This window comes from Salmo salar, chromosome ssa01, assembly GCF_905237065.1.
Source record: "Salmo salar chromosome ssa01, Ssal_v3.1, whole genome shotgun sequence".
In the NCBI taxonomy this organism is placed as follows: domain Eukaryota; kingdom Metazoa; phylum Chordata; class Actinopteri; order Salmoniformes; family Salmonidae; genus Salmo; species Salmo salar.
Window position 1 is genome coordinate 99526918 of NC_059442.1, and position 10764 is coordinate 99537681.

The following is a 10764-nucleotide window of genomic DNA, read 5'->3' on the forward strand; positions in this document are numbered from 1 at the left end:
TCCCTCTAGCTGGGTGAACTGCTCTGGTCCCTCCGGCCCCCTCTAGCTGGGTGAACTGCTCTGGTCCCTCCGGCCCCCTCTAGCTGAGTGAACTGCTCTGGTCCCTCCGGCCCCCTCTAGCTGGGTGAACTGCTCTGGTCCCTCCGGCTCCCTCTAGCTGAGTGAACTGCTCTGGTCCCTCCGGCCCCCTCTAGCTGAGTGAACTGCTCTGGTCCCTCCGGCCCCCTCTAGCTGGGTGAACTGCTCTGGTCCCTCCGGCACCCTCTAGCTGGGTGAACTGCTCTGGTCCCTCCGGCCCCCTCTAGCTGGGTGAACTGCTCTGGTCCCTCCGGCCCCCTCTAGCTGGGTGAACTGCTCTGGTCCCTCCGGCCCCCTCTAGCTGAGTGAACTGCTCTGGTCCCTCCGGCCCCCTCTAGCTGAGTGAACTGCTCTGGTCCCTCCGGCTCCCTCTAGCTGAGTGAACTGCTCTGGTCCCTCCGGCCCCCTCTAGCTGGGTGAACTGCTCTGGTCCCTCCGGCCCCCTCTAGCTGGGTGAACTGCTCTGGTCCCTCCGGCCCCCTCTAGCTGGGTGAACTGCTCTGGTCCCTCCGGCTCCCTCTAGCTGGGTGAACTGCTCTGGTCCCTCCGGCCCCCTCTAGCTGGGTGAACTGCTCTGGTCCCTCCGGCCCCCTCTAGCTGTGTGAACTGCTCTGGTCCCTCCGGCCCCCTCTAGCTGAGTGAACTGCTCTGGTCCCTCCGGCTCCCTCTAGCTGGGTGAACTGCTCTGGTCCCTCCGGCCCCCTCTAGCTGAGTGAACTGCTCTGGTCCCTCCGGCCCCCTCTAGCTGAGTGAACTGCTCTGGTCCCTCCGGCCCCCTCTAGCTGAGTGAACTGCTCTGGTCCCTCCGGCCCCCTCTAGCTGAGTGAACTGCTCTGGTCCCTCCGGCTCCCTCTAGCTGGGTGAACTGCTCTGGTCCCTCCGGCCCCCTCTAGCTGAGTGAACTGCTCTGGTCCCTCCGGCCCCCTCTAGCTGAGTGAACTGCTCTGGTCCCTCCGGCCCCCTCTAGCTGAGTGATGGCCATGAGGTTAGTAATGTTAAATGAAGCTATATTTACAAATGAGACAGATTGCCCATCATGTTGATTTGTTTTTATTTGCAGCAGTTTAAACAAAATAATAACTAGGTCTCCTTACAAACATCTTCAAAGTAAGCATTTCATTTTCTTAACAAGAGAACAATGAAAGCTTTCTGGTTCAGCTCTGCTAACTTGCATCATGTAGCAATACTACTTCATTAAAATGCTGGCATTTTTAAAATAAATTAAATATTGAATATACCTGTGAGGATGACAGCTCTATCTGCAACGGTGTTGCAGCATGTTGCTGTAGTCTGGTTGTCTCAACTCACATGAATTATTTACACGTAACTGAGTGAAGAGCCATGTGCTTGATGTGCCAGTCTTTCATGGCAACCAGTATCAGCTGACGTTTCCCACTTCTCATTTTGACTGTGTGAGAAAAGACTGCTAGTGGTCTGCCACCAGAGGGTACCATACACCACAAAAAAGCAATCCGCTGCAGCAATGTCAAACTGGGAGAACATTTATTGATTAAAAAAAGAGAGAAAAACCACAGTTTTCATTTCAAATTTATCAACAGATAAATATAAAACTTGAAGACGAGTTTAAACATCAAACATATAGACAGTAGTTTATCTAATACAGCATACTAATGTGTGATAAAGGTGAAACAGAAATAAAAAACTAAACCGTCACAAATACAACCCAACAGTGGTTACCTCTGCTAATATGAATAGATAACTATATCAGGTGCAGAGGAGACGGTGAATGTGTACAGTATTTGCCATGCCAGTGAAAGAAAGGAGTGACATTAAAATATAGGGTGTATTTCTAACAAATCAATCAATCAACCAATCAAAGATCAATGCAGCATGATTGATAAAGACCTAAGCCATCATAGTGAGCACAGTAAAGTGTTTTAGCCTTTTAGTCAGGTAACAGAGCACTGCACAAGCTGGCTTTCAAAAGCTATACTTAATTTTGGGCTCTACTCAATCTGTGGAAGTTCAGCCTTCCCGCGTTGCGGCCCATTTATACTAGCAAGTAGCATCGCGCAGTGGAATATCGTAAGCCATTCACTTTCAATGGAATGAAGTGGAGTGGGCGGGAGGACCGCTGAGTGATGAGAGCATGGGCGAGGGAGCTGAAGTTTGGGAAAGCCAAACATTATTCAAATCCTCTGCGATATCGCAACATGAGTGACCAATCAAAGCTCACCATAGCTTCCACTCCTACTGGATTGGCTGACAATGGCTGTACCACTACATAGCTTGCTTGCAAGCTTGTTAGAACGCACATGAGGGCGAGGGTAGCGTGGCTAGGCAAGTGACGATTGTATAGTATAAATCCTCCGTTAGCTGAAACTGCATTCCCGGTAAACACTGCATATATTGACTCAATCGGAAACTACCTTTACATTTCTATGGCGCAATCTGTTAACGCTTCAGCGACACAGACTGAATGAGCCCTAGTTAGAGCGATGCTGAGACACATCTAATTTCATCACACAAAGGGCCCTCTGAACCTCCGACGACCGTTTATATATATGTGCCACTTATCTTTTTATACCCAGCACATGCTTAATTTGGGATTTCACATTCACAAACTCTTCAACACTTTCATAAGCACACAACCGGTAAGTCTAAAAACACAAACTGCCTTCAAAAAGTATTCACACCCCTTGACTTCTTGTTGTGTTACAAAGTGAGATTAAAATTGATTTGTCATTTTTTTGGTCAACGATATGCACACAACAATCTAATGCCAAAGTGGAAGAAAAATGATCAATTTTTTTTAATGGAAATAAAACACTAATATATCATGATTAGAAAAAAATGCATGAAATTAAATTAAATGTATGCATTCACTACTGTAAGTCGCTCTGGATAAGAGTGTCTGCTAAATGACTAAAATGTAAATGTAAATAGATAAGTATTCAACCATATGAGTCAATAAATGTTAGAATCACCTTTGGCAGCGATTACAGCTACAGCTGTGAGTCTTTTTGGGTAAGTCTTGAAGAGTTTTGCACACCTGGATTGTACAACATTTGCCCATTATTCTTTTAAAAATTCTTCAAGCTCAGTCAAGTTGGTTGTTGATCATTGCTAGACAGCTATTTTCAAGTATTGCCATAGATTTTCAAGCTGATTTAAGTCAAAACTCTAACTAGGCCACTCAGGAACATTCAATGTTGTCTTGGTAAGCAACTCCAGTGTATATTTGGCTTTGTGTTTTCGGTTATTGTCTTGCTGTCTGTTGGAACGCAGACTGAACCAGGTTTTCCTCTAGGATTTTGCCTGTGTTAAGTTCTATCACGTTTCTTTTTATCCTAAAAAAAAAACTCCTCAGTCCTTGCCGATGACAAGCATACCCATAACATGATGCAACCACCACTATGCTTGAAAATATGAAGAGTGGTACTCAGTGATGTGCTGTGTTGGATTTGCCCCAAACATAACGCTTTGTATTCAGGACCAAAGAAATAATGTATTCCCTGCATTTTTTGCAGTATTACTTTAATGCATTATTGCAAACAGGATAGATGTTTTGGAATATTTTTCTTCTGTACGAGCTTCCTTCTTTTCACTCCATCATGCAGGTTAGTATTGTGGAGTGACTACAATGTTGTTAATCCATCCTCAGTTTCCTCCTATCACAGCCATTAAACTCTGTAACTGTTTTAAAGTCACCATTGTCCTCATAGTGAAATCTTTAAGTGATCTTCTTCCTCTCCTGCAACTGAGTTAGGAAGGACGCCCTGCATCTTTGTAGTGACTGGGTGTATTGATACACCATCCAAAGTGTAATTAATAACTTCACCATGCTCAAAGGGATATTCAGTATCTGCTTTTATTTTTACCCATCTACCAATTGGTGCCCTTCTTTGCGAGGCATTGGAAAATCTCCTTGGTCTTTGTGGTTGAATCTGTGTTTGAAATTCACAGCTCGACTGAGGGACCTTACAGATAATTGTATGTGTGGGGTACAGAGATGAGGTAGTCATTCAATAATCATGTTAAACACTTATTACACACAGAGTGAGTCCATGCAACTAATTATGTGACTTGTTAAGAACATTTGTACTTCTGAACTTATTTAGGCTTGCCATAACAAAGGGGTTGAATACTTATTGATGCAAGACATTTCAGCTTTTCATTTTTAATTAATTTGTAAAAATGTATTAAAACTAAATTCCACTGTGACATTATGGGGTATTGTGTATAGATAAGTGACACACAATCTACATTTTATCTATTTTAAATTCAGGCAACAAAATGTGGGAAAAGATCAAGGGGTGTGAATACTTTCTGAAGGCACTGTATCTCACAGCCAAACACATCTCACTTGTTCGCCAATTACATAATTCCATGTAAGAAAAGTTTTGGATTAAATTGGGTTTACTCCTATTATCAGATAACACAGATTCACTGTTTGAGAAAGAGACACTGGGGTTTACAGGGCTATGGGTCTCTTACAACTGATTAATGGACCATTTCTCAAGGCTACAATCCCAGATTGTAGTTCTCATTATATACCAGTACCACTCATCCCTCAGCTGTATACCCCAAACAAATGAATCCCAGATTGTAACTTTCTCGATATATACCAGTACCACTCATCCCTCAGCTGTATACCCCAAACAAATGAATCCCAGATTGTAACTTTCTCGATATATTCCAGTACCACTCATCCCTCAGCTGTATACCCCAAACAAATGAATCCCAGATTGTAACTTTCTCGATATATTCCAGTACCACTCATCCCTCAGCTGTATACCCCAAACAAATGAATCCCAGATTGTAACTTTCTCGATATATACCAGTACCACTCATCCCTCAGCTGTATACCCAAAACAAATGAATCCCAGATTGTAGTTCTCATTATATACCAGTACCACTCATCCCTCAGCTGTATACCCCAAACAAATGAATCCCAGATTGTAGTTCTCGTTATATACCAGTACCACTCATCCCTCAGCTGTATACCCCAAACAAATGTATCCCAGATTGTAGCTTTAATGGTGGTATTCTAGACTGTTCAGCCAGATCGGTTCTTATTCCTTACAGTACATTCCAACATGTTGACTTCAAAACAAGTTGTTCCCATAAGCCTTAAAGAGCTAGTAGTCTGTGCATGATGGAGTAGAGTGAAGCACATTCCCTACCTTGCTATTTATAGGGTATTAGTCAACGCTGTTTCTCTGCCATGGGGAGGGGCCTTTAGTAATGGGTGTAGGTACAGTAGGTATGCAATGCCCTGTGCCTCTAGTAATGGAATTGGTGTAGTTAGGTAGGTGTAGTTTACTCCAATCTTGGATATTCATCCTAGCCTAAATTCAAATTGAATTGTCCAGTTTCACTATTGTAAAATTGAAATGAAACAATAGTGAAATGGAACAATTTAGATCCAGGCTATGTTCACCCGGCCAGATATGTTTGTATTGCTCTAGCCTGGTCCCAGATCTGTTTGTGCTGTATAGCCAACTCCTATTCGGTCACTGTCATGTTTGGCTTTATAATCACCATATGATTCTACATTGAGAATCATAAAAACATGTTTACTGAAATTGAAAACCTTTTTGAAAGAGGCTAAGCTTGTGATTGATCATCTGCATACCTGAGCAATAGTTACTTGCCAAAACAGCTTTTGACACTTGATTCTCATAGAATATAGCCTATATTGCACTTTTTCTTTACACATTTCTAGTAGCTTCCACAGATTGGTGGGATGTGTGTAAAAATACACATTTTAAATGTCAATCAAACTGTTCTAACTAGCATCTAATGTATGGCCCTATACCATTACATTATATTACAATGTAACTACAATTTTGTTACTACAGTTATTACTGTTTAGTTACATAGGTATAACCGCAATTTAAAGGTACAATGTTAGCTTTTCTACTCATCTCTGCCCCTAGTTCATATGATAGAATACATTTTAAACATTTTGTTGGAAAAGACCATGATTTGTGAAATGTTCCAGACTATCATCGTATTCATGGTTCTTCTCAGCTTAATTGCGACAAGTGGAATGCGTTATTGAGCTAAAAATGATTGTTAGTATATCTGTTTAAGCTATCTATCCACTATCTCCACGGCCTAACTCAGAGTACATTCAATACCATCAGTCTGAAAACACCACACTGTGAAATGTGGCAAATGAAGTGTAAATTATATTCTCTAGCTACAGTTGATGATGTCAACGGGTTGATGATGTCATGGTGTTGATGATGTCAATGGGTTGCTGGGTGGTGGATGAGGTGTGTTTCCTCTTTACTGTATAAAGCACTTTGAGGGCCTGGAAAAGCGTTAACTTATACAGTGCATTCTGTAAGAATTCAGACGCCTTGACTTTTTCCACATTTTGTTATGTTACAGCCTTATTCTAAAATGGATTAAATAGTTTTTTTGTTCCTCATCAATCTACACACAATATCCTATAATGACAAAGCATTTTTGCTAATTTATTAACAATAAAAACTGAAATATCACATTTACATAAGTATTCAGACCTTTTACACAGTACTTTGTTGAAGAACCTTTGGCAGCGATCACAGCCTCAAGTCTTCTTGGGTATGATGTTACAAGCGTGGCACACCTGTATTTGGGGAGTTTCTCCCCTTCTTCTCTGCAGATCCTCTCAAGCTCTGTCATGTTGGATGCGGACCGTCGCTGCACAGCTTTTTCAGATCTCTCCAGTGATGTTCGATCGGGTTCAAGTTCGGGCTCTGGCTGGGCCACTCAGGGACATTCAGAGACTTGTCAGAGTCCCGAAGCCACACCTGCGTTGTCTTGGCTGTGTGCTTAGGGTCATTGTCCTGTTGGATGGAGAACCTTCGCCCCAGTCTGAGGTCTTGAGCGGTCTGGAGAAGGTTTTCATCAAGAATCTCTCTGTACTTTGCTCCGTTCATCTTTCCCTCGATCCTGACTAATCTCCCAGTCCCTGCCGCTGAAAAACATCCGTACAGCATGATGCTGCCACCCCCATGCTTCACCGTAGGGATGGTGCCAGGTTTCCTCCAGCCGTGACGCTTGGCATTCAGGCCAGAGGGTTCAATCTTGATTTCATCAGACCAGAGAATCTTGTTTCTTATGGTCAGAGTCTTTAGGTACCTTTTGGCAAACTGTCATGCCCCTTTTACTGAAGAGTGGCTGACCACTCTACCGTAAATGCCTGATTGGAGTGCTGCAGAGATGATTGTCCTTCTGGAAGGTTGTCCCATCTCCACAAAGGAACTCTAGAGCTCTGTCAGAGTGACTATCGGGTACTTGGTCACCTCCCTGACCAAGGCCCTTCTCCCCCGATTGCTCAGTTTGGCCAGCTCTAGGAAGGGTCTTGGTGGTTACAAACTTCTTCCATTTAAGAATGATGGAGGCCACTGTGTTCTTGGAGACCTTCAATGCTGCAGAAATGTTTTGGTACCCTTCCCCAGATCTGTGCCTCGACACAATCCTGTCTCGGAGCTCTACAGACAATTCCTTCGACCTCATGGCTTGGTTTTTGCTCTGACATGTACTGTCAACTGTGGGACCTTATATAGACAGGTGTGTGCCTTTCCAAATCATGTCCAATCAATGTAATTTACCACAGCTGGACTCCAATGAAGTTGTAGAAACATCTCAAGGATGATCAATGGAAACAGGATGCACCTGAGCTCAACTTTGAGTCTCATAGCAAAGGGTCTGAATAATTATGTAATTAAGGTTTTTATTTTTAATACATTTGAAAACATTTCTAAAAACCTGTTTTCGCTTTGTCATTATAGGGTATTGTGTGTAGATTGCTGAGGATTTTATTATATTTAATCCATTTTGGAATAAGGCTGTAATGTAACAAAATGTGGAAAAAGTCAAGGGTCTGAATACTTTCCGAATGCACTGTATAATCAATTAAACATTTCATAGAGCTCTTTTGCTTGGTTATCAGCATTTGTTCATGACAGTGACAACTTCGATATGTGACAAAAAATATATCTCTCTTTATGGTGAATGGAAGGTCTACACAGAGAAATATAATTTTGACTTGAATGGGAATGTCTGCTCCTGTAATTGTATTTCTGTGGGCCTTCATAGGACTTGCTTGGCTGGTTGCCCATATAGCTATCTATCTAAGGGAGAGGGAGATGTGTGAGATATTAAAGAGATATTTGTGAGCAGGAAACAGTACAGAACTAAAAGACACAATCTTTCACACTCCAGAAAATCCACATCTCACGATACTGGATAATATACAAAATTACTCATTTACTATACATTACATGCTGTATCTTTGGCCTGGAACCTAAAGGAAAGACGCTGAAACATAGCATCAACTCGGACATCAGTGCTTTAAAGAAAAACATATAGATATGCTTACATTAGACTTAAAAACTCGAACCAACCATTTCGCAAAACCCCAATTTAATACAATATGGCTTTAATATGTATAAAAATAAATGTTCACTACTATTAAAACAGAGCCCTGAGGGTTTTTGTTGTCCCGTCCCATAATATCCGCGTCATTGTCCACATCCTGTCCAAGGACGTCTATCTCCTTGAGTGTATTCAGTGACGTGAAACACTCAGAACGTTGCAGATAGAAATAGAATGTTTAGAGCTAACGCATCATGTCTGTTCTGAACAATATATTTCTAACTGAATGTTCTGGAACATTACAGCATCCTGAACAGGCCCGTTGTTTCTTTAACAGTTCCATTTTGTTTATTTCCGTTGGCAGGAAGTTACCTCCATAGGGACTAATTGAATTCTATTGCGAGTGTTGTATTAATTTGACACCAAACGGAAGAAAACAGACAAACAGGAATGGGATCCTAGTCCAATAAGAAACGCTAATTTCCAATTTCCATTGCACTGAATTAGGGTCCTAATGAATCTGACCCTAGCGAGTGACACCAACCTCCACCTCAGATGTCTGTCTGTTAGTTCCCTCGATCCCCAGTCTCCCACCCACAAAAAAAGTCTCCCTCCAAAAAATCCAGAGACCATTTATTTCTCTTCCACATATGGAAGATTGAAGGGCCCTTATTCCTGATTGGCTGGCTGTGGTGAAAGCCCTCAGCTCATTGGATCCTCCATTGACCCAATCCCCACACCCTGTGCTCTCATTGGCTTCTCTGTCACTCAGTGGTTCTTTTCCACCCAATCCCAGCTCTCGTCAGCTCTGTCCTTCCTGTTTTTCTCGGCCTCGATGATCTCCCGGTAGCGCCGGCGGAAGAAACCCATCTGGGAGAGGGGAATGAGAAAAGGAGGAGAGAATAGGATGATAAGGAGAGGGGGAGAGAAGAAAAACACTTGTTGTTAGCTCCGGCTCAGTGGTTAACGAGGTGGACCTATGACCAGATGTTTGACCTGTTAAGATTGAGGATTACCTCTGCTCATATGGGCAACAATGGTCAACAGTGGCTTAAATCTCAGGTGCAATGGTTAGGGAGTGAGATGGACCTTTGACCCCTGTCAGCTGTTCTTAGGGTCAGTGGCTTCATATATCATTTTTGTATTTATTATATAGGACAGTGAGACTGAGGGTTTGCTAGCAGTGGGTCAGATTCGAACCCTCGCTTGGACTGGTGCATGTATTCCTGAGGCAGCAACTTTGACCACTAGACCATCCGGGCAACGCAGTCAGTTGTTCTAAGGGCCAATGGGAAGGAGCTGAACCTATGTGAGATGGACCTATGGCCAGATGTTTGACCTGTTAAGATTTACTAGTCTCTATTATACTGGCCATCAGGCAGAAACCACCAGGTTAGAACCATGTGGAATGAAGGTTTCCCTGGCTGGAGATGCTGTTGAGAGCCTTTGCTCTGGTCTCAGCTTATGTGGAATGAAGGCTTCCCTGGCTGGAAAAGCTGTTGAGAGCCTTTGTTCCATTAGGAGCTCAAAGTGAGCTTCCGGGCTCTGCTCTTGTGGTGACACTAGTTGGGCTGTCTTTGTTGTGCACCAAGTTTAAAATGTTGTTTTATGTAGTTTCTACTATTCTAAACGTTTTATTTGATGAAGTGATGGTTGCGTGGTATTGTCATGGTATTGTGGTATTGTCATGGTATTGTGGTATTGTCATGGTTGCGTGGTATTGTCATGGTTGCGTGGTATTGTTATGGTTGTGTGGTATTGTCATGGTTGCGTGGTATTGTCATGGTTATGTGGTATTGTCATGGTTGCGTGGTATTGTCATGGTTATGTGGTATTGTCATGGTTGCGTGGTATTGTCATGGTATTGTGGTATTGTCATGGTTGCGTGGTATTGTCATGGTTATGTGGTATTGTCATGTTTGCGTGGTATTGTCATGGTTGCGTGGTACTATCATTGTTGTGCGGTTGGTATGCTGTCTAGTTTTTGTTGTTTCTCAAATCCCCTCAGGGATAAATCACATATTTAAAAAGAAATGTTTTTATTTCATGTAATATAAAAAGGAATGGTAAGAATACACTGGCTACACATAGCCTCTGTTCATGCTATGTGCCTTAGTGGTCAACAGACTGAAGAATATAATTTGCTTTTTCCAGAAACATTCACCAGTTGAAAATCAAAAGGAAAAGTGATACCACAAGGGGATTACCAACACCACCTGTGGTGTTTTGGAATGCCTGAAGCGATCCTGCTACTTATTTTTCTTCAAAAAACGTTGACCAGTCTTGAACTGGATTCTGCACTCCGTGACAATACACTGAGTGTCCAAACCATTAGGAACACCTTATCTT

At 42.6% G+C, this 10764-nt stretch overlaps 1 protein-coding gene across 2 annotated transcripts in view; it reads right to left on the reverse strand.

The window, feature by feature from the left end:
* Window positions 1-8287: 8287 nt before the first annotated feature.
* LOC106610997 (integrin alpha-9) overlaps window positions 8288-10764 on the reverse strand; it is a 150903-nt gene continuing 148426 nt past the window's right edge. The window contains exon 28 of one of the 2 annotated variants that reach the window (XM_045724815.1): window positions 8288-9285. In XM_045724815.1, coding sequence (XP_045580771.1) covers window positions 9184-9285 — 102 coding nt within the window. In that variant the 3' untranslated portion in view covers window positions 8288-9183. The remainder of the gene's footprint in view (window positions 9286-10764) is intronic. The other variant, XR_006771232.1, reaches the window with a different exon arrangement.